Here is a 24526-nt window from a genome sequence, read left to right as displayed (position 1 = left end):
CCCGCAGAACAAAGGAGACCAAGTTCAAGAGGAGCTTAATGCTCTGCAACAACGTCTAGGCGCTGTGGCCAGGTGTCAGCCAGCCAGGTCTGAGGAGCGACTCCTGCCAACTCAGAGAGAACGGATGGCCCGAGTGCAGACCTCTGCAAGACGTAAGACTTCTTTTTTTTTTTTTTTTTGGTGGTACTGGGGGTAGAACCCCGGGGCTTCCTACCTCTGGGCTATACTCCCAGACCTATTTTATATTTTATTTGGAAACAGGGTCTCACTCAGTTGCTGAGAGCCTCACTCAGTAGCTGAGGCTGGCTTCGAACCCGTGCGATCCTCCTGTCTCAGCCTCCCAAGCGCGGGGATGACAAGCGTGCGCCACCACGCCCGGCAAGATGTGAGACTTCTTTATTGACTTTCTTTGGTGGTAGTGGGGCTTGAACCCAGGGACACTGTATTTTGAGCGACACCCCCGCTCTCCTTTACTCTGAAGCGTGGTCTCACTAGGCTGATGAGAGTGTCACTACTTGCTGAGGCTGTCCTCAAACCTGTGCTCCTCCTGTTCCACCGGGACAAGTGTGCGCCGCCACGCCCGGCTTCAGACCGCATATTCTGACCTTCCAGTACAGGGATCATTCTGGCAAAGTCATCCCCAGACTGCAAACATGGCAAAGCAAACTCCACGTGTGTTTCACGTCAGTGATGTTGCAGGAAGGAGCCAAAGCACGAAGGTGCCCGTTTCCTTCACCAAATGGCTGCGCTCCTCCACAAACCAAAGTGCAACCCCAAACTAGGAGAGCCCAAGGCAGGGCTCCGCTCGCCCGAGGGCACTGCCGCCTGCCACCCCTAAGCTCAGCACCCGGCCCGGCCGTGGCCTCCCCACCCTCTGAGCAGCTTACGCCCCCCCACCAGGCACCCCGCCCTCTTCCTTGGGTGGGTTCAATAGTAGGTGCGGTGTCTGACCTCCTCCCTTCCGTATTAAGCCCAGTTCAACGTACCTTCAAAGCCACATAGATCAGCAACCTGCCAGTTTAACAGCTCCTTCCACCTAAACAAAGTTTTTTCCCTTTAAAAGAGTTTTAGCTTACAACATTTGGCAAACAACTTATGATGCTGGCCAGGACCTGGCACACGACAGCGCTTAATTGTTGAACAAACAAAGGGGCGGACAGGTGAAGAAATGAACAAAGGAGCAAATGCAAACCCGACCGCCCCGCGCCCAGCATGGCACACGCTCCTTTCCTAGCTGAGTCTGGGGGCTCCGGCCCCCTTCCCAGCCGCGGCCTGCGTGCCTGCCCTGAGCCACCCACATCTCTGTTTCCCTGTTAGGCTGTGAGGCCCTTGAAGTCCCACTGCTGGTGGCGACTCCTCCTGTGCCGTGCACACAAAGCGTCCGTTACAGGAGCCGGGCTCAGGGCTGGCTTCGCTGCGTCTTAGCGTCCACATCTGTAGCGGGGTTTCCATGAGAAAATGCACCCAACTTCCAAACAACCCATTTGCTGAAGATGCTTTCAGACGACCTGGGAAGTCCTTGGGAGAGCAGCTCTTCGTGAGGACTCTGTGGTTACATTTCTGTCCCAGAGCTGCCCGGCTCAAAAGTGCCCACATGGAGATTTGAACCAGGCCAGCTGTCCTCCAAAGCCCGTCTCTCCCACTCCTTCTTGCGCCTCTGGGCACAGGAGGTGGGCAGCAGTTTTCCAGTCAAGGATCCTGCCCTCTCACTAGATCTGGCGCCCGGACCCCTGCCCCTCCTTGGGGCCTCTGTGACATGGGGAGAAGCTTCGGGGGGCGCAGGGAGCTTGGAGTCTCCTGGGACCCTGCGCTTCCGAGCAGCAGACACAGACACCGAAGAAAAACATTATTTACCCTTCCAGGGACTTTCCCCCATATCGTATCACTGTGAGATCTGCTCATTCCGTCAGTGCAATTAAAAAAAATTCACACCTGGTACGATGGCACACATTTGTAATCCCAGTATTTGGGAGGCTGAGCTGGAGGATCACAGGTTGGAGGACGGCCTCAGCAATGTAGTGAGACTCGCAGCCACTCCGTGAGACCCTGTTTCAAAACAAAAACTAAAAAAGATGGTGGTGGTGCTCAGAGATAGAATGCCCTGGGTTCAAGCCTCAGTGCTGAAAATAAAACAAAACTCAGCCGACAAACATCCGCAGCGCAGGGCAGCTTTGCCACGGAACCCAGGCCTGTCCAGGACAGCCCCCCCCACACCACCACCCCGTCCTCTGCGTGGAGCTACTGGACTCAGAAGAAACCTAAGCCAGAGTTCTGTGAGGCACTGCCCACTTCTGGCAGTGGGGTGTCTGAAAGACTTCTGGCAGTGGGGCGTCTGAAAGACAGCAATGGTTCAGGAGACAGGCCAGCAGAGCCCCACACGGGCACACTCACTCAGGGCCCAAGAAACAGGCTGGGCTCTCGGGCGGGCACTAGGAGCTGACTGGAGCTTTGTGTATTGTCTGCGGGAGGAAAGTCTGATGTAGGCCACTTCCCTCCTGGAGAAAACCCCAACAATACGAGGAAGCGCCAAGCTCCGTGGGAGTGCCTCGAGAGGCGGCGGGCTGGGTCCAGCACACGCACAAGGGGCGGCGTGAGGCAGGCTCCAGGCTCCCGCCTCCCTCCCCTCCCAGTGGTGCTTCTGGGTGCTTGGGCCTCGGCTTTGCAGCGATCTGCCTGGCCCAGGGGATCGTCAAAAGCAAAGGCACGTGGCACGGCCTGTGGCATGGGAAGTGCGGCACTCTCCTGACACGCTCGCGTACCCCCAGGTCGGTCTCAGAAGGTGAGGATGGAGCATCTCAGGGACTTACGGAACCAGCACCAGCCGCTTCCGGAATCAGAAGACATGCACGATTAGTTGTCGCTGCCGTCCTCGGCAGGAAAAGCCCAGGGCTCAGTCGAATCTGGGAAGCCAGGGAAGGGTAAGGCTTGAAGGCCAGGCAAAGGCAGGCAAGCAAAGGGGCCGAGAGCAGCCTGGGCAGGGGGGCAGTGTGTGCAAAGGCCCTGGGTAGCTGGAGGTGCGTGAAGCAGGGGGTGGGCAGGGCTGGATGGAACCCTCAGGGCTTCCAGAAGTGGTCAAGTCACACGTGTTCCTTCTTCTGGGAAGAGATCTAATGTTTCACCAGTCTCACAAGTTCTAAACGCCTAGGGACCACTAACCTCTTCTGGGGAAACTGAGGCCTAGAAAGGTAAAGATTTCCTCTAGGCAGCCAGAAACTGGTCACTGACACCCAGCACCTTGTTTCTGCAAGAAAATTGTCAACAGCCACAAACCCAAACCTCACTGAGTACTGACGGGATCCCAGACAAGGCCGCTCTGTTTATCTACCAAGACAGGCCCGGAAGCAACGCTGGACAGCTACAAACGTAAAGTCACCAGCCTATCTCGCTGGGACTGCACCGGGCTCAGAACCTGCCCCTCACTTCCGCCCACAGGCCTGCAAAAAGACTTCAGGACCTCGGTGGCCCTCAAGGACCTTCGTGGACCATGCTGGTCCACTGCAGAAAGGGCCACCCTGCACGGCCCTCACCACTGCCCCGCATCAGGACATGCAAACCTGTACCCCCGACTTTTCCACCTGCCTCCGATAGCTAGGGGGCATTATTTTTAAAAAGTGAACGAAGCAGTCCATTTCCCCTCTGTCATTTCCTCCTGCTATTTGGAATCCCAGCGCTTATTGTAATCCCAGCACTTGGGAGGCAGAGATGGGAAGATCACGAAGTCCTACTGCGTGTAGCGAACACTCCTTACGCTGCAGTGCCTAGAGGGGTCTTACTTGCCACCACAGCATTCGAGACCTCCGGAGCCCAGCCCCACGCTACCTCCCACCCTGATCCCCTCTCCCCACACACCCCGCATCCCCACCCGCCTGCCACCAAATGGGTCCAAATGGCTGGAGTACAACTCCAGACCCAGCAATGAGGGATGGCCCCTGTGCGTGGGGAAGCAGGGCCCAGGAGTGGCCACACACAGCAGAGCTCATGCTTCCTAGGGACTGCTCCACCACTGGGTCTATCTATGAAGAAGAAACTATCTCACACACGGACGTGGCACTGTGATCGAGCGCAGGGGCATTCTACCTCTGAGCTACACTCTTAGCCCAATTCCTTTTGAAACAGGGTCTCACTAAGTTGCTGAGGCTGGCCACGAACCTGCGATCCTCCTGTCCCAGTTTCCCAGCTTGTAACTGGAATACAAGCATGCGCCACTATGCCCGGCCTCGAAATTAAGTTTTGTGGGTTTTTTTTTCTTTCAGTATTGGGGATTGAACCCAGGCTCATTCAACCTCTGAGCTACATCCCCAGCCCTATTTTTTTTCTCTTTTAATTTGAAACAGGGTCTCACTAAGTTGCGGAGGGCCTAAGTAGCTGAGGCTGGCTGCGAACCTGGCTCCTCCTGCCTCAGCCTCCCAAGTACGAGGATAACAAGTCCGTGCCAGCACGCAGGAGGGAACCGAGTGTCCAGAGGGTGAGCCAGCTTCTCCAGGTCACAGGACCGCCCAGGCTGTGACCCACCTCTCAGGAGCAGCGCCACAGCACCTGGGGGAGGAAGAGCGAGGGCAAGGCTCCCAGAGAGGCAAGAGAACGCGCCAAGGAAAAGCGCACAGGCCCGAGCAGCGGCAGAGCGGGCCTGGCCAGAGAGGAGGCACCACCGGCCCTGGGGAGGAGAGGACACTGCCGCAAGGCACCGGACAACGCGGGCAGGAAAACGGGATGGCCTTTCCCCTCTGGCCGCCGAATGATGAGTGCACACTTGGGAGCGAAGAGTGGAAACCAAGACTGCGGCTAGCGGATCTGCGGGGGAGGGCCGGGGGCTGCGACGGCCCCACCCAGGGGAGGCAGCGTGGCGACGGCTGCATGGAAGCAAGTGGGGAGGACACAGTGGACGGGTGAGGGCGTGAGAGCAGTCAGGATGAGTCGAGGTCTCTGAGCCCAAGCGACGGGGAGACTGTGCTGGAGACCCGAGGAGTCCGCCGGCAGAGGGTAGCCTGACAGCCCGACTCTCGGGCCCGGCACACGGAGCCCTGCGCTGGCAGGACACGTTCTAGATTCGGGATGTTTACGTCCACCCAAAGTCCAAGTTGAAGTCATAACCCCCAGCATGCTGCGAGGAGAGGGTGGGGCCTTTGGGGGTGATTAGGTCATGAGAACGGCTCCACACAGGGATGAATGCCCTCAGGAAATTCCGAGGCCACAGAGAGACCTACGCCCTCCATCACGTGACGGCACAGTCAACAGACGCCTCTGCAAACCGGGAAAGACGTCCTCTCCAGACGGCCAATCTGCCAGGGCTTCTGATCTTGAATTTCCCAGCCTCTAGAACTGTGAGAAATAAGTCACCCACGTTATGGTATTTTGCTATAGCAGCCCATACAAACCAAAGCTCTAAGTAGTAATGTTAAGCAGGTAGCTGATAGAGAAGTCTGTAATTCAGGAAGAAATAGGAGTTATGAGTATGTATTTGGGGATAACCTGTATTTAGACAGACTAGATTACCTAGGAAGAGATCAGAGGTCTCAACCCTGGGACGTCCCAAAATGGAGGGTTCAGAAGAGAAAGAGAGGGCTCCCCTGCTATGTTTTTAACACACTAGTGTCTTGCCGAGGATGTGAATCCGTGGCAAGGTGCTTCTTTAGCACAGGTGAAGCCCTGGGTTTGGTCCCCAGCACAGAAGAAAAAAACAAAAAAACAAAAAATAAATTAAAAAAACAAGCACCAATGTACTATGTGACTTAAAATTTAATTTGAGCCGGGCGTGGTGGCGCACGCTTGTAATCCCCGCGCTTGGGAGGCTGAGACAGGAGGATCGCACAGGTTCGAAGCCAGCCTCAGCTACTGAGTGAGGCTCTCAGCAACTTAGTGAGACCCTGTTTCCAAATAAAATAGAAAATAGGTCTGGGAGTGTAGCCCGGAGGTAGAAAACCCCTGGGTTTCACCCCTAGTACCACACACACACACACAAAAAAAAAAATTAAAAAATATATAATTTGAATTTTAGAGTTTTGCCTCCGCATTCTGGATGCTTAGTTTCTGAACGTCTTGCTGTGCACGATGACTAGTACGTCATGCTAATTAATTAGCTGACACCCCAAGGCACGATATACATTAAGTGTGAGAAGAGCTAATCAGATCACCGCCAGTTTCTCCGTCTCATACGCTGGCAAGGCGCACGTCCGGGAGAGGTGTCGGCACTGACTTCCTCGCGGCCCACCGTGCCTACGCCGTAGCGTCGTGTCCGGCCTGAGGTGTCTTTTCCGGGGTGTCTCCAGCCACTGCTCCCTTCCATGGGTTTGTCTCAGTCTGGGCAGGGCCTCTGACCCAGCTCTCCCACATGCCAGCAAGACCAGTCACAAACCCTTCAGGCTGGGCTGCCTAGTAACACCAGCACGACCTCCTCGCAGTGCTGCTGGGAAGATTAAACATAACCCAGCTGCCCACATCAACGGACAGCCATTAATCACTCTTAGTATCCTAAGGGCAATCCCCAGGACCCTTCCCACCCCTTTCCTGCAGTGGCTCCACAGCGCCCAGCAGCAGCACCTGGGAATGTTGGAAAGCTAGTTCTCAGGCCAACCCCAGCAGCCTGGAGGTGTGAAAGGCTGAGAACCCCTGCAGAAACATTCTGGACGGGGACCATCTGGTCCTGGCGATCCGGATCACTACCTGCTACGTTGCCGCCTTCTCACAAACTCAAACCTTCCCATCGGTCTTTCCGGATGGTTTCCTTTAGCCCCAAATGCACCACTTGCACAAAACAGAACTTCCTACAAAAATTCTATCCCAACACTTCTCCCTATAGAGACAAGGAAAAGTCTCTTGTCAGCTTAACCCAGCTCACTGTCCCTCCAGAATGACCCCCCATGGGACTTAAATTGACATAAATACTAGTTTCCTTTCCATCCATCCCAAGAATGAGTCTATGGGTAATACTTATCAGATGGAAAACACGCTCTTGGTTGATGTGCATACATGTTTACTGTTCCTTAAACCAAACGGTCCCAGACTTTGACACTTTCACAACCGAAATGAGATGAACGTGGGAAGCAGATGTCCACAGGAGGAAAAGAACCCAAGCCAGACCCCACGGGCCTCCCGTGGACCTCGGCGCTGGGCCCTGCGCAGTTCCCTCACTGCAGCCCAGACTCGGCCACGCGCGCCGTGGGGCTCAGCAGATGTGCGGCCACCACCTCCTCGGCGCCTCCCATCCATACCAGGCACACGTGGCAGGAGGGGGTGGGGGCACTTCTGTTTGTTTTGGTGCTAGGGATTAAACCCAAGGACATTCTACCTCAGAGCTACACCCCGGCCCCACTTGATTTTTTATTTTGAAACAGGGTCTTGCTAGGTTGCCAAGACTGGCCTCAAACCTGTGATCCTCCGGTCTCACCTTCCAGGTGCTAGAGTTACAGGTGTGTGCCACTGCGCCTGGCTCCTCCAGCACCTCCCCCTACTTGTTTACTTTTTTATTTAAACAACCTATCACGAAGTTGCTGAGCTGGCCTCAAACCTGTGATCCTCCTGTCCCAGCCTCCAAGTACTGGGATTACAGGCTCGCCGCCACTCTCTAACAGGGGAGTGCTGTTAAAGGCATCTGGGAAAGCAGGCAAGTGCGGCTGTCACCCCATCTGTCACAGTCCACCTGAGCAGGGACTCCAAAAAGACTTTCCTCTGGAGTTTAGACATCGAACCGTGGGGCCAGGACAGAGGGGCAGGTATGAGTGAAGCTCCATGGCCCACCTCTCTGCAGTCAAAGGCTGGGTGCAGCTCAGCGGGCGAGCTGGAGTCCAGCCACCGTGAGCGCCACTGGGGCTGGGCCCTGGACCTGCGGTCAGCGCCCCAAGCACCTCTGGGGGAACCATATGGAGCAGGCGCTAGGGAAACCATCGGCACCCCCTTGCCTCTCAGATACACACTTCCTCACAGTCTAGCTTGAATCCAGGCACACTGTTTTACAGTCCACCCTATTAAAATACTTTTCCTTTCCTAAACAAATACTATTAGTAATACAACTCATGCCAGGAGCAGTGTGTAATCCCAGCTACTCTGGAGACTGAGGCAAGAGGATCACAAGTTCCAAACTTGCCTGAGCAACTTGGTGAGACCCTGTTGCAAAAATTAAATTTAAAAGGCTGGGGCCATACATAGCTCAGTGTTAGAGCACCCCTGGGTTCAATCCCCAGCACCAGGGAGAAAATCCATTTAATACATTAGTGTGTTGATGTCCAAAACACAGTGGCTGGTTATCACCCAGATCCTCAGACATGTGCTGATGATGCTAATGGACCAGAGACGCTACTATGGCAAACCGAGGTGGCCATCCCCATCCAGAGCACCACTCCATGCAACAGGGCCGAGCAGTTCTCAGAAGAGCCTTGACCTTGCTCCGGGCAGGCCACCCTCTCCCTTCCCCTCCCAAGCCAGCGACCGCAGGTATGTAGCCAAGGGCCCAGAGCCCTGCCCAGTGGTGCTGGAGCACAAACCACCCCAACAACCCAGCGATGGGATCCAGGCAGGCCTCTGATGGAAGCCACTGGGGGGGTGGAAATGTTCCTAACAGCTGGCATGCTCTAAGCACCAACTGTGCCAGGCTGCAATGCCCACTGGGGTGGAGCCCAGTGGGACATTTAGGTCCTCGGGACTTCCATCGGCCATTCTTGGCACTGATGGAGTCAAGATCCAGAAGAGGAACTGCAGCTTGTCAAAGGGCTGGGCAATGGCTCTGAGGGTCTGTGAAGGGGCCCAGCACAGCTAAGTGCCCAGGTACCCCTTGTAACGGGGCTGAACCCAGGGGCATTCTACCCCTGTGCTACACTCCCAGCCCTTTTTAATTTGTTTTGAAACGAGGTCCCTCGAGGCTGCCGAGAATCTCATTAAGTTGCTGAGGCTGGTCTCAAATTTGTGCTCCTCCTGTCTTAGCCTTCCAAGCACTAGGGTTACAGGTATTTGACACCACAACCAACTCCCAGCCCTTTTTTATTTTGAAACAGGGTCTCCCTAAATTGCTGAGGCTAAGCCGGGCGTGGTGGCGCACGCTTGTAATCCCCGCGCTTGGGAGGCGGAGACAGGAGGATCGCGCAGGTTCGAAGCCAGCCGCGCTGGCTTAAGAGACCCTGTTTCCAAATTTAAAAAAAATAAAATAGGTCTGGGAGTGTAGCCCAGAAGTAGAAGGGTTTCCAGGAACCCCAGTACCATAAAAAAAATTGCTTAGGCTAGCCTGGAAGGTGGGATCCTCCTGTTTCAGCCTCACAGTACTGGGGTTATAGGCATGCATGACCATGCCCAGCTCCAATAGCATTTAAAAAAATTTTTTTTAACTTAACATGAACCAAGACCTGCGTTCAATTCCCAGCACCACAAAATAAACAAACAAACAAATAAGGTGACCGTTTTAAATGCGCAGTTCAGTGGTGGTAAATAACATTCATATTATTGTCTTTTCGCTGCCTTCTACCTCCAGACCATTTTCACCTTGCAAAACTGAAATACTCTTTAAACACTCACTCTCTGTTCCTCTTCCCCCTGCAAACCCTATTTTGCTATCTCTATGTTCTAGGAATAAAACTCAGGGCTTCACACGTGCTAGACAAGTCTCTATCACCGACATGGACCCCTCTATCCTCTTTTTTTTCCAGGTCTGGAGATGGAACCCAGGGGCATCCGAGCCCCATCCCCTGCCCTATTTTTTTTTTTTTTTTTTTTTTGGTACTGGGGTTCCTGGAAGCCCTTCTACCTCCGGGCTACACTCCCAGACCTATTTTTATATTTTTATTTGGAAAGAGGGTCTCCTAAGCCAGCGCACGCGGCTGGCTTTGAACCTGTGCGATCCTCCTGTCTCCGCCTCCCAAGCGCGGGGATTACAAGCGTGCGCCACCCCGGGCTTATTTTCACGTACTTGTTGGCCATTTGGATACCTTCCGTGGAGAAATGTCTACTTGAGTCTTTTGCCCAGTTTTAAAAAACGAGTTTTTGTTTGTTTGTTTTTTTGGTGGTCCTGGGGTGGAACCCCGGGGCTCTTCTACCTCCAGGCTATACTTTCAGACCTATTTTACACTTATTTGGAAACAGGGCCTCACTGAGTTGCTGAGAGCCTCACTCAGGAGCTGAGGCTGGCTCTGCACCTGCACGATCCTCCCGTCTCCGCCTCCCGGGCGCGGGGATGACAGGCGCCCACCGCACTCGGCGAGTTGTTTGCTTTTGTTGGTTCCCTGTCGTTTTTATCTATTTCTAGGAAGCAGAGTTAAATGATTAATCAAGGTCAAATTCTCATGTATATAAAGTTATCATGTCCATACAATGGAATACTACTCAGCAATAAAAAGGAACGAACTGTTGCACATGCTAGTAATCCAGCAACACGCAGGCTGAGCAAGAGGCTCACAAGTTCAAGGCCATCCTGCACACTCAGCAAGGCCTCACCTCAAAATAAAGGCTCTGGGAACAGAGCTCAGTAACAGAGTGCCCCTGGGTTCGAACCCCAGTAATAAAAGAAAACATAAATGAAATGAGTGCCAGGCGTGGTGGCGCACACTTGTAATCCCAGCATTTGGGAGGTTCGCAGCCAGCCTCAGCTGCTTAGTGAGGCCCTCTGCAACCCAGTGAGACCCTGTTTCAAAATAAAGAATAAAAAATAGGGCTGGGGGTGTAGCTTGGAGGTAGAATGCCCCTGGGCTCCATCCCCAGTAGGCAAAACAAAACAAAAGGAATTAGTGGTAACAGTATCAACTTATCCCAAAGGCAGCATGCACAGTAAAAGAAGCCAACGTCCACAGGTTACAAGTCATGTAGTTACATTTGTAAAACATTCTAGAAAAGGCAAATGTGTAGCTCTAGATGGAAACAGATTGATGTTTGCTAGCTGAGAGGAGAAACCATGTAGGAGCAGCCGCAAGGTTTTCCCTGCATCCTGGAGTGGAGGTGTTATGCACATGCCCAAGTGCAGCAGAACTTCAGCTCACAGAAGCCAATTCTACTATACAGAGATTTTTCAAAATTCCCACGCAGCAGGGAAAGTTCCCCTTTTACTCACACAGGCACTAAACTAAGTGACTTACAAGCAGTAGCTCACGGAATCCTCTCAGAAGCCTAGGAATGCACATAACCACTGACTGCCCCTTGAACCAGACCTGAGAGATCTGGGAGCAACCGAGCCTTGATAGTCCCAGCACCCGAGTTCTACTCGCCTCTCCCAGGCCCAGGGGGGTGGAAATTCTCATGTCATGGTAGTAGGAATCTACAGCTGGCAGAAACACGCCTGCACATAATCAATCTTTCCCCCTGGGGACTAGGTCCCAGAGCGCCCAGCATACCCTCGGCAGACCTATGACCTTAGGCAGCGCAGGAGCCTCTGCTCTAGCTCAGGGCCCCGGGAGGGCGGCGGCGTGCGGAGGACACAGTGCCGGCGGGGTAGCGCTGCGCCCACTCTCCTGCTTTACCCAAAGGCGCAGCCATTCCAAGCCGCGCTGTCGACAGTGACTCATGTGACCTGGGGCCCCTGCCACCTGGGCTGAAGTGGGGTCCACCCCTAGTCTGATCCCTCTCTTGTCAAATATGAAACCTCGGATATTCAGTGTCATTCATGGACAGCTGCCTCTGAACAGAAACAACTGGGCTCGACCATACAGAAAAGCATGCCTTTGATCTGCGCCTCTGGTTGTGATGAGCTCACGGAATTAATATTTGCGCAGCACTCTCCACTCGCTGAGGTAAACGTGCAACCCAGCGTGGCTGTGTGAAGTGAGAGGTCCTACGGCTCCGGGGCCGGATGGCTGGAGTGTGAAAGGGGTGACTGGGCTTTGGCCTCTGCAAGGGACGTTCCCGAGCTGCACACATCTGCGGGCGGCGACAGGCGCTCACGTTCACAGGCCAGAAACGCCCGGGAGCGCCCTGTCAAGGAACACACAACAACAGGATCCTTCAGTTTATCTTAACCCCGGGAGTTCATCAAGGGAGAAAAGCAAACGGTACGCATTCACCCTGGTGAGGTACTCGACATCGTTTTAAGCCGCTTGCCCCTACAAGTGGGGTTTTATCATTTAACAAAAGCAGCACATTCTGATCATCTCGCCTCCAGAACTGAACACAGGCGGTTTGGTTAATCCTGAGTCACCCCTACTGGGTGACACTGAAGTGGCATCTCTCGGGATGGAGCAGAAATACACCCGCAGCTAGATCAGCCCTGCCGTGGCTCTGACGTAAACCTTGGCCCACGAGCACGGTCCCGTTCCTGCTAGACAGACGTGCGAGAGAAGGAGGCCGGGACCCCCTGCTCTGTCTGCATGCGCTGGGGCACACATGCAGCTAAAGTTAAACGCCACCTACTCCTATGAACTGCCTCTTCCCCGGCGCTGCTTAATTGTAAAAGTCTATTCTTTGGAATTCGGCATCCTCAAGTGTTGGGAGAGGGAGGAGGAAGGGTGCGGTTCAGTGGTAGAGTGCTGTTTAGAAGGCACAAGGCCCTGCGTTTACTCTCCAGCACCATAGAAAGAGAAGACACTGGAACATCACAGTGGCCAGAGACCTCCCTTTCTTCTGTGGAGGCTGAGGTCTACATTTTACTTACCATATTACCATTTGGGGGGCTCCTAGGGATTGAGCCCAGGGGCATTCTACCTCCAGGCTATGCCTTTAGCGCTTTTTATTTATTTCCAGTTTGGAAACAGGATCTCACTAGGGGACTGAAAGCCTCAGTACGTTGCTGAGACTGCCCTCAAACCTGGGATCCTCCCATCTCAGCCTCTCATGCACCGGGGTTGCGGGTGCGTGCCACCATGCACGACCCATATTGCCATTTTTGCAGAAGTGGTCATTTTTGAGCAGACAGGACCTTACTAAGGACAAAGCGCTTCTCAGGTGTCAAGATGCTAAAATGCTGTGTGAGCCTTCTCAACAGCAAAGGCAGGTGCTACTCTTACTTTCTCCACTTTACTGATAAGGAATTGAGGCTCAGATAAGGTGGAGTGGCCTGCTCAAGATTCTTGGACTGTCATACGCAAGAGCTGGAAGCCCAACCCCCAGCTGCAGAGAGGACTGAGGCCCAGACTCAGTACGGCTTGGTCCTGACACCCTGCAGTATTGCACAGGCGTGAGGCTGAGGACTTACAAGGGACACTGGCCAGGGCATCGATGCAGGCCGGGGCCACATGGATGCTCTTCCTTCCTGCCTTTTTTAACAAAGCAAGCGTGTGCAGCCCAGGCCCAGTCTCTGTGCACAGAGGTGGCAGCCAGACCAGCTCCTCCAGGGCACTGACACCCCTTACCGTCCCAGTCCCCCACCACCTAAACAGGCTGCTTGGCATCCAGGGACACTCAGCCGGGGCTGGCTGGCTGGAGGAAACCATTTTAACTCACAAGGCCCACTTCCTTCTGCTGCACCATCTGTGAAAGTCTCTCTAGCACACTGTCAGGCAGTATTTCCAGCCAATGCACTTTGTTTATTTTTGGTACTGGGAATTAACCCGGGGCATTCTACCTCTCAGCTATCCCCCCTAGCCCTTTTCATTTTTTATTTTGAAACAGGAGTGGCCTTGCTAAATTGCTGAGGCTGGCCGCAACCCTCCTGTCTCAGCTTCCCGAGTACCAGCACGTGCTGCCACACCCAGCCGGGCGCTGCGCTCTTTACGCCATTCTGTAACCGAGACCAGAAGGCACCTCAGAAATCTGCAGGCAGAGGCACAGCCAGTGTCACTGTCCTGCAGAGACCAGAAAGCCCCAGGGGAGCCCAGGGCAGGCTCCACGCAAGCACAAAGGTGGTGCGTCCTGAGGCCCTGCAGCAGACCAGGCCAGCCTGGCCGGGGGAGTGCGGCCAGCGGCTAGGGCGGGAGCCGAGGGCCCTCCAGTCTGGGACTGGGCGAGTCTCTTCCTTCACTGCCCCGCTTTTCTCAACAGACAAATGGGCGCATAAAGTGGGGTGCGGTGGCCCACGCTTTAACCCCAGCCCCGTGGTAGGCTGAGGCACGAGGAACGTTAAGTTCAGGGCCAGCCTCAGCAACTTCATGAGACCCTGTCTCAATAAGTAAGTAAATAAGTAAACAAATAAATAAACAAGTAAAAGAGGCTGGGATGTAGCTAGGGGAAGAGCATTTGCCTAGCATGTGCCCTGGGTGATCACACACACACACACACACACACACACACACACACACGCCAGTCTGCAGTTTCTCCCATTACTACAATTAATTAAATTATACACTCATCTGAAGCTAAAGCTCCTAGCACAGTGCCTGGCATACAGGAAGTGCTAAACAAATGTTAGTTGACATCCCTTGTTTTATTTATTTATTTATTTATTTATTTATTTATTTATTTTGCGGCACTGGGGATGGAACCCAGGGTTATTCAACCTCTGAGCTACACCCCTGGTGTTATTTTTTATTTTTTGAAACAAGGTCTCACTGAGTTGTGAAGGGCCTCGCTGCATAGCTGAGGCTGTCGGCAAACAGCGATCCTCCGGTCTCCGCCTCCCAAATGCTGGGATTACAAGTGTGCGCCACCACAACTGGCTAGTTGACATCTTTCTTATTAGAGAAAAGTGCTATCTAACGCCAAAACCTTATGTTAAGAAATAAGGGATTAATAAAATCTAAAGCAACAAAGAAGCGAATGTCTAGAGAAGTGTTTTGAAAGAAATAAAGGATTATATGGGTTTTGTTCTGATGGTAGTTAAGAGCCATGTAGCCCTTGGCATGTTAAAAAAAAAAAAAAAAAAACCACCAGCAAGACAACTCTCCCTGTGTCCAAGCCCCTCTTTGTTCTGCAACCTAGACTCACAGTCAGCTGAGAAAAGGCCTCTCAGGCGGGTCTGCGGATCTGTCACGTTACGACAGACACCAGAGGCTCGGAAAGATGAAGCCATTTGCCGAGGTCACCCAGCAAGAGGCAGGGCTGCCTGAGCTGCGCGACCAGGAGGCCAGCCGTCCCAGGCCCTCCACGGTGTCGGCCTCACCACCTCGGCAGCCGCCTCACAGGCAGAGGGTCGCTGGACACGTGGAAGCCCGCCTCACCCGCGCACAAGGGCCGGGGATGGTGTCCTCAGAATCATGGGCTTTGGTCCTGGCTCTGCCCACTCACTGGATGAGGGTGTAAATCTTAACTATCCCAGACGTCAAAAGCCCTGTGGCTTATTAGTGTCCTCTACAGAGCGGGAACAGTGACAGCACCTTTCTCCTATTATAAGGATTAAATCACATGTGCAAAACACACAGGACAGCCTGGTACTGGCACATGACAAGACCCTAGTGAGCTCAGCTGCTACTATGGTTCTTCCTTATCATTGAAAGGAGGGCCCGAGAGGAGCCAATGCCAGGGCCCAGGCACAACTGTCCATCTATTTGTTCACAACCAGCCACTTGGAGGAGGGCCGGTGCACGTGATTGCCCAGAACCAGCAAACAGATACAGCCACTGTTTCCAAGCAGGCTCAGTTTGCTTTGGGTCGGCGACACGGGTGTCTGGAGCCACCACAGCCCTGCGCTCAGCCGCCTTCCCTTCCCATTCTACGTCCTTCCTTCTCCCATATATCGCCGCGCCACGCACCTGCGCTGTTTTTAACAGCTCGGCATGTGGCTGGCAGCCACACCTGCCAAGTCCCCACAATGGCACACACGTTTAAAAGCTATAAAGCAAACGCCTGAAGTCAGCCCCTCTGCCCCTGGCCCTGGGAAGCACCACACCATGCTGTGCTGGATGGCCCCGTCTTTATGCTTTAAAAACAGGGCAGAGTTTCCGGACCACAAAGCGTCGTGTGCTGTGAAATGCCTACAGTTCTGCAGCCAGAGAAAATCCAAGAGAGAGAGGCCTCATTCGGGGCCGACAGGTGCAGAAGCTTGAGCCGTGGTGGGGCGGGAGCCATGTCCAGGAAGCGGCAGGTGGGCGGGTTCAGAGAATGTCATCTGTCTCCAGAACCACAGCCCGGAAGAAAATGGGCAAGAAAGGAATTGTGACCATCAACACCAGCTTTCTAGTCCACTCAGCCAAGACTCTCCACTGCTCTCAGCGCACAGAGGAGGAAGTGGCAAGAGAGACACCCAAGCCCCTTGACAAAACCAAAGAGGAGCCAGAGGGCGGCGAGCGGTCCTCCCAGCCCCTCAAAGACAGAGCTGGTGGGCAGGGAGCTGGCACTGCCATTCTAAGACCAGGAGAAAATGCTAGGGATGATGGACTTCTATTCTAGGGCTCATTATGGGCGCCAGGCTGGGCAGAAGTCAGCCAGTGTGACCCCGGGGAGCTCCAGCAGGGCAGCTGTCTTCTCAAGCACCCCCATGCTGCCAGGGGCCTCATCACCAGGCAGCTGCCTCACAGGCAGAGGGTCCCTGGGCATGTGGAAGCCCACTCCTACCATGTCACCAGAGTTAAGAGAGTGATGTCATCAGAGCCAGCAAAAGCACAGGGAAGGGGAGCGCGCCCATGGGCTCCGGGCCTCGCTCGGTTTGTGACTGTCCGGCAAAATCACAACTGCTCTCCACAGAATGGGCAAGGCCCAAGAGTACTTGTTCCCACAGGTCCCACAGGGCCAAGCCGCCATTACAAATGGAAGCCAGCAGTGCGCGCTGACCGGCAAATCCGTGGGCGGGGCGCGCTGTCTCCTGGCCACACCACTGGCTTCACTGCCAGCAGCCTCCTGCTGGCCCATCTTTAAGATGGGGTCTTGCTATGCTGCCTAGGCTGGCCAGAACTCCTGGACTCAGGCCATCTCCTGCCTCAGTCTCCTGAGTAGCCCCGAGTGAGGTGCATACACTGCACACTGGCTTGGGAAGCCAGTCTCTGCCTCCTCAGTCATAAGAAAGCACTGATCAGCGGGCATGGTTAACACAGCCCTGCCCTCTTCAGAATACTAGTCCTCCTACTTCACCAAGAGACAGTCTAATTGGCAACTGGAAATCAGAAGCGACATCTAAAGCTCCTCAGGGCTGGGATGGAGCTCAGTGGCAGAGCGCTTGCCTAGCAAGTCCAAGACTCTACAGTCAGTCCCGAGCACCAAAGGGGGATTAAAAATAATCAGAGACTGACGGTGAAGCCCTAGCCGGGTGTGGTGAGGCAGGCTTACAATCCCAGTCTTTGGGAAGCTGAGAAAGGAGGATCACAGGTTCATGGCCAGCCTCAGCAGCTTAGCGAGGCCCTCCACAGCTCAGTGAGACCCTGTTTCAAAAATAAAGAATAAGAAAAAATAGGAGTGATGATGCAGCTCGGAGGTAGAAAGCCTCTGGGTTCAATCCCAGCACCACACACACACAAGAGGGAAAAAAAAGAAAAGAAAGAGCAAAAAAGAAATCAGAACCCCAAGTTTACTCTGAAAATATTAACTAAGTTTACTCATTCTTATTAAATGTGTATTGAGCACCTACTGTGTGCTGGGCATCTGTTGGTCACTCGGAGGTCGACAGGTACCCTCCCTCACAGAGCTAATGGTCTATTTAGGGCTTTATTTGTTGATTTTTAACTCACAGACAGGAAACTGGAGCTTTGAATTCTGAATGAGTTAAACAATGTCATTCTACCTAGTGTTTCCTTGGGGCCTTTCCATGGGACTCGCTATCTGCCAGAGGAAAGGGAGGCTGGAGGGTGTGCAGGGAGAGTGCTGGTGGGGACCGGGAGGGCACCCAGGAAGTGGGTTTTCACAGTTTGGTGGAGGGTGGGAGGACGGCTTCCCCACTAGCCATCATACAAAGGCCTTCTCCTGTAGACAGAAACAAACAGAGGAACCCTAATTTCAGAGCCCCACCCCTTCCTGGTGACAGAGAAAATGAGACCCCAAAACGGGCCAGACTCACCCAAGGACACATCAGGTCTCAACTGGTCTGAACAAAGGACTAGAAACAAAGATGGCAGGTCCCTTAACAATTCACAAACTATGGGCTTTATTTGTTTACTCATAAACAGCCCTTGGGGCAAAGTGGCTGCGGTCGCGGCCACCTGTCCCAGAGCGGCGGCGTGGGCGGCGGGCCTCTCTCCAGTGCGTCATCACGGCAACAGGCAGCATTCAGCTGGACTGAGGTAAGGCCCAGCCTGGCGTTCCAGGCAGTCTGTAAGCTGTGCTAATTTGGGAAATGACTTTTCTGCAAGCTCATACATGACTCATCTTCATAGGCCTCCTCTCAGGTCTCCTGGCTACAAGGAATCCCATTCAAAAGGCCTCTGCGAACAGCTGCTCAGACCAGGAAACATTTGGGGTTGCCGTGGTTGATTAAAAAAACAAAAGCAAACAAACAAAAAAACACACATTTGTCTGTGTTAGGGCAAGTTCTTATCTCCTTATGTTTTTTTTTTCCCCTTTGTGGTACTGGAAATCCAACCGAGAGGCATTCTACCTGCGAGCTATACTCCCAGCCCTATTTTTCATTCTGGGCCCTAAGTTGCTGAGGCTGGCCATGAACCTACGATCCTCCTCGCTCAGCCTCCCAAGTACTGGGATTATAAGTGTGCGCCACCGCGCCTGGCCTCCTTAGAGTATTTTTAGTATTGTTAGCATTATATCTTATACAGCCTAAAGGCTAGGTGGGTTCTACCTTAATTTAAATGGCAGACTTTTTTCCCTTAAGATAAAAAAAGCAATGTAGAAGCATGACCAGAATTAAGAGCGAAAGCTGCTGTGTTGCGCCAGCACGCAGGCGCTGGCCGGCGCTCTGCAGAGGCGGTTCCCCGTTTCACTTCTCTATGGCTTCGATCTTGAGCAAGTAGCCAAATTTCCCTGGGGCCTTTGCTGCCCACAGGTGCAAAATGAGGCCGCTCTGCCCACCCTCATCCTCAGGGCTGCCACCCAAGCGAGGTGAAATGGGCACGCTCGCTAGGGTGTCCACCCCGCCTGTGCTAGTGCTTGTAAGAAGACACAGGCTGACTAGGAGTTACCAGGAAGACGGTCACTGCATTTCCTTTCACTTTATAATAAAAGCAGCTTTGAGCATTTGAAAAATGGAGCCCATGGAGTCAGACCCACGTTTATTCTGTCTACTGCTGGAGTGCCGGGTGGGCCTGTGGCCACCGAACTCACCAAGGCCCCGGGGAGCGAGCGCCGACCAGGGGGTTGGTAAATGATGAAACTTCTAAGCAAACTGTGTTTGCAGGAAGCAGAGAGGGAGGAAAGCCGCACACACAAGGGAGGGGAAAAAAGGACTTTGTGTAATTTCTTTCTTTCTTGGTACTGTTTTGTCTGCCCCAGCTAGTGAGGCCCAGAGACGGGGCTCTGGCCCATGTTGCCCAGGACTGTAACTCCAGGGCTCAGATGGTGCTCCAGAAACTCCCTGCTGGACGCACCGGGTGGGGGAGGAAGGAAGCAGAGAGCAGAGGAGCGTGCGATGAGCGGTCAGCACTGAAGGACCCTTCCTGCAGCTGCAGGGGCCTGGCGGGCGAGCCCCAGCAGGCTGTGCCAGCTAATCCCCTCGTCCTCATGGCCCTCCTGAAATCTCCTTGGGTTACAGCAGTCCACAGCCGCCACCACCACTCTGAGGCCACTCCTGTAACCACGGGCCAATGCCCTTGGTACAGTGGGTGACCTGAGCTGCCGAGCTCCCGCCAGACCCCAAGGCCAGTACAGCGCCTGGCAGCTCTGGTGGACGAAGGAACCGAGTAGCCAGCCAACAAAGGAATGGGGCAAAGATCCCAATGTCCAGATCGAATGCAAACAATCGTGAATCGCGTCTTCAAAACAGGGACACAAACCGGGCGTGGTGGCGCACGCTTGTCACCCCCGTGCTCGGGAGGCTGAGACAGGAGGATCGCACGGGTTCGAAGCCAGCCTCAGCTACTTAGTGAGGCTCTCAGCAACCTAGTGAGACCCTGTTTCCAAATAATATAGAAAATAGGTCTGGGAGTATAGCCTGGAGGTGGAAAGCCTCCAAGTTCCACCCCCTGTACCGCAAAAAAAAAAAAAAAAAAAAAAAAAAAAAAAAAAAAACCAGGGACACAAATCCAAGTGTCAGCAGTCACGTGGGCGGTGGGAGTCAGCGGTGTGGCTGGCGGGGGCCAGGGGCTCCGTGGAGGTTCAGGAGGTTCCAACGAGGGCTCGGGGTTCCCAGAGGTCCTCGCTTTTCACGAGAATCAGGAACCTGAGATTTCTGAGTAATTTCCTGATTTAAAATATTGACCATCAGGGCGTGGTGGCGCATGCTTGTCATCCCAGCGCTTGGGAGGCTGAGACAGGAGGATCACACAGGTTCCAAGCCAGCCTCAGTACGGAGTGAGGCTCTCAGCAACTTAGTGAGACCCTGTCTCCAAATAAAGTATAAAATAGGTCTAGGAGTATAGCCCAGAGGTAGAAAAGCCCCTGGGTCCCACCCCCCAGTAACACACACACACACACACACACACACACACACACACACACACACTAATATATATATATATATATATATATATATATATATATATATGCCATCAAGCTGGGTGTGGCGGCACATGCTTGTAATCCCAACATTTGGGAGGCTGAAACAGGAGGATTGTGGTTTGTGGACGGCCTCAGCTACTTAGTGAGGCCCTTTCCATCTCAGTAGACCCTGTTTCGAAATAAAGGATAAAAGCCGGGCGTGGTGGCGCACACTTGTCATCCCAGCATTTGGGAGGCTGAGACAAGGAGAAGAGCGTTTGGCAGACAGCCTCAGCTACTACTAAGTGAAGCCCTCTGCAACTCAGTGATACCCTGTTTCAAAATAAAGAATAAAAAATAGGGCTGGGGGTGTAACTCAGAGGTAGAATGCCCCTGGGGGGGGGGGAGACCATCAGCTCTTTTTCTTCTTCAGGAACACTTGTGCATCAAAAGACGATGCCAGCCCCCAGCTGCCTGGCCGGCCTTAAGCTCCAGAAATGCCAGAGCACGACTCGTCTCACAGTGTCTGGAAGAAACATGAGCGTGCACAACCAGACCCACGCCACGGCCCCGGCCCCACTCCTGGGGTCCTGCACCACAAGCCCCTCTGGGTTCCTAGGAGCTGTCCTCGGCACCTGCCCACAGCGCACCCAAGGCCCCTGGCTGCCCTCACCCCAGCCTCTTCCTGCCCTCCACCCTGATGGGCCCGGCCACCCCTGGAACCCAGGGTCTTAACCCCCATGGTGCCTGACAGCCGACTGTGAGGCCTGCCCGTCTGTGTCCCCATGAGGCAGCGTGTCCTCTGAGATGTATGTGGCTGCCAGGTGCTGCTGGACAAGCGAGGCCCTGAAGAGAAGAGTGGCAGGCGTGGAAGATCTGCCCCGGGGCTGGAAGGAAGCCAGCTCACCTGCAGGCCAAAGAGGCGGCTGGGCCTCCCCAGGCCCTGAGGGTGTGTAAAGGAGCTTTACGGCTCCCTCAGAAAGCCCTGAGGAGTAGAAATGGTGGTCCTTCTACTTTCAGAGGGAAGGGACTACAAACACCCGCCGGTGCTTCAAGGCAGCACAAACAGCACACCTCACAGCAACGACTGTTTGCTGGGCGCGAGGCTGCGTAATTCCTGGAGACCAGTCACTTCACCGAAGGACGGCTCCTTCAAGTCAAACACTCCTCTGATGACTGAGTAGCAGGTCCACTTACAAAACCCCATCAGGCGCCAGCTTGGAGGCACATACTTGCAATTCCAGCTACTGGGGGGCGGGGGGGAACAGGAGGATGATGATTTCAAGGCCAACTTGGGCAACTTGGCAAGACCCCATCTTAAAAACAAGACAAAATGAAAAACTCCAACAGAAGCCTACCCAGAAAGTGTCAAAGTACAGAAGGAAGTTGACTTATAATGACCAGATGAAAGGTTTAGCCCTTACTCCAGGAATCGCCCAACCCTCCTCAGCGGGCGTGCATCAAAAGAGCTTTTGCAAGCAAGAGAGCTGGGCCTCCCGCCAGCTCCGCATCTGCGACCCCAACACCAGAAGAGGTGCCAACCCTGCTCCTGCCAACCTTAGAACTTTGTCTTGGAGCTATTTCTCACAGCGCATCCTCCTCCCGCTCCTCCACAGCCCCTGCTCAGCCCTGTCCACTCAGCCCTCCTTCCGCAGCCTCCCCCAGGATATCCCAGCCTTCTTTTCAGAGCCTAGCAGACCCGGTCCCCTCCAGAGCTTTCCTCATCCCTCCCTGCCGATAAGGCCCTTCCCTGACCTGGGCCCACCGCAGCCTCACGTGCAAACTGGCAGCCCAAGTATGGCTGGGTCCAGCCGTCCAGCCGCCTGCTCCGGTGTTTCTGAGGACAGACACCTGCTGGTGTTTGCATCTACTATGGCCTCCAGCAGAAGGCAGTGGCCACAGAAGGCCCGATGTGCCTTATGCTGAAATGGACTGGTACCACAGAACCAAGCGCAAGGCCATGTCATCCGAGCTGTGGAAAACGGCTCATGGGACGACAGGTCAGTCTCATTTTGTGCTGTTGATCGTCCCCCCCCCCCCCGCCAAGCCCAAGTTTTTGACAATGAACGTATAATATTCGGATAATCAAAGAATAACCAGCTGCTGTTATTTTTAAAGAAACTACCCAAGTTTCTAAGCAGTGCCATTCGGAGGAGCCGCTGCACGGGGAGTTCCTGAGACGCCACACAGATGGACAGATATTTCTGAACCGGCACCTGTGCGGGAGAGCGACTCATGGTCACCAGGCAAGGCCCTGGGGCCAGAGCGCTGTTGAGAAAACACCCTAGAAACAGCACCCGGAAAACAAGGGGCCTCCTCCTGGGAAAGGTGCTCCAGCTTTAGGTCAGAGGGCTAGGGGGCTGCCCCCATGCTGGGCTGGCTACAGAAGTTCACTGAACCTCTCTGAGCCCGTAAAACTGGGGCCTTATTCTCTCTCGCAGAGAATCTGCAAAGATTTAAGAAGCAACACATTTAGGAAGCTAAGCACCCAGCCGCATACACTGCAAACCCTCAACAGAGGCTACAAAAATTTCCTTCCTGTGCTTAAACCGCAGGCTGCAAAAGTTACATCGCCTTCTGGGTCCACTGCAGAGATGCATCCCAGAAGAGGAGCCCGATTGAGCTTGGGGAACACAAACAACTTCCAAAAATCAGTGCTACTGACCCCTCTCCAGACCCCAAGGCGTGCCTGCCTACACTGCTCCAGGCTGACCTCCTACGGCTGTGACAGCCGACGCCGCCCTGGCCGGCCCCTGCCTCGCCCTGCACCCAGACATTCGCCCTGCAAGGTGTCGCCGGCTAATGGAGCCCGGAGCCCCAGATGCACCGCGGTAATTGACTCCTCGGGGCGTCTACTCCCAGGATAGGCCAAGCCCAGGGAATCCGCCAGGGAGGCGACTCCCCGACACCCGGGCGCACAAAGAGCGGAGGTTTTCCCCAGCCCTCGGTCCGCGCACGGCCCGCTCGGGGCGGGATCCGGGCCAAGCTGGCGGCGCCCGGAAAACCTGCCCGGACGCGGCCAGCCTGCCGCCCGCCCGGGGCCGCCCCGGCCGCCACCCGGGGCTAAATCTACGCTCCGGGCTCGGGAGAGTGACACCGCCCGGGCCGCGGCCGCTCCGCCCGCCGGGGCCAAGATGGCCCGCCACGAGGCCGCCGCTCACCTGCTTTCTCGATCTTGCCAGACATTTCCGGGCTGCGCCGGAGGCCGAGGCCGCCGCTCATCGGGCCCGGGCCGGGCCGCCGCGGGGCCCCCGGCCGGCGCGCCCGCCGCTCGCCTCGGGCCTGGCCTCACGCCCGCGCCGCCATGGCGGGCCCCGCGCGGCCGCGGCCCCCGCGCTCGCCGCCCGCGCTCCAGCCCGCCCGGCCGCCGCCGCCGCTCCGCCGCCCGCCGCTCCGGCCCGCGAGCCGGCCGAGCGCCCGCCGCCGCCCGCCCGGCCGCCGCCGCGGCCACGGCGCCACCTGCCGGAAGCCGCGCGCCGCCGCGAAGAGCGCCCCCTGCCGGCCCGGAGTCCCCGCCGCCGCCGCATAGAGCGCCCCCTGCCGGCCCGGAGTCCCCGCCGCCGCCGCATAGAGCGCCCCCTGCCGGCCCGGAGTCCCCGCCGCCGGCGCATAGAGCGCCCCCTGCCGGCCCGGAGTCCCCGCCGCCGCCGCATAGAGCGCCCCCTGCCGGCCCGGAGTCCCCGCCGCCGCGCACAGCGCCCCCTGCCGGCTCGGAGTCCCCGCCGCAGCGCTCGGAACCCACCCGGGCTGAGCCCCGGCGCCCAGGGCCTGGCACGGCCCCCAGCCTGGCCTGCCCCTCACCTGCAGCGCAGGACCCACTGTTGACCCCGGTTTTCCACCCCAGGACATGGAACTGCACCCACCCTCCAATATTGAGCACCCTCTGCAGACCAGAAACTCCACGCCAAAGACAGAAAGTGATCCAGCTGGGGACATAGCTGGTTGTCACAGCTGGGGTACCAGGTTAGCTTTCTGCCATCTGGAGACCTGGCCCCTCTCCCCCTAGCCAAGGATAAAGCACTCCCTTCTTATTTATCTATTTATTTTTGCAGTACTGGGGATGGAACCCAGGGGCATTCTACCTCTGAGCTACAACCTCAGCCCTATTTTTGGTTCTTTGTTTTGAAACAGGGTCTCACTAAGTTGCAGCTGGCCTCCCTATGGAGCTGAGGCTGTCCTCGAACCCCAATCCAACTGGAGCCTCCACACCAAAGCCTGGGAGTGACCCTACAGCACC

The 24526-nt window shown here is 55.1% G+C and overlaps 1 protein-coding gene across 1 annotated transcript in view; it reads right to left on the bottom strand.

Annotated features, from left to right (window-relative positions):
- RAPGEF1 (Rap guanine nucleotide exchange factor 1) overlaps positions 1-23511 on the bottom strand; it is a gene marked incomplete at both ends in the record, with an annotated part of 125295 nt that extends 101784 nt beyond the window's left edge. The window contains one exon of the mRNA XM_080708867.1: positions 23451-23511. Within this exon, the coding sequence (XP_080564993.1) occupies positions 23451-23511 (61 nt within the window). The remainder of the gene's footprint in view (positions 1-23450) is intronic.
- Positions 23512-24526: the final 1015 nt, after the last annotated feature.

This window comes from Muscardinus avellanarius, assembly GCF_963383645.1.
Source record: "Muscardinus avellanarius genome assembly, chromosome: 13".
Lineage (NCBI taxonomy): Eukaryota > Metazoa > Chordata > Mammalia > Rodentia > Gliridae > Muscardinus > Muscardinus avellanarius.
This window is presented reverse-complemented; position numbering and strand designations above follow the sequence as displayed.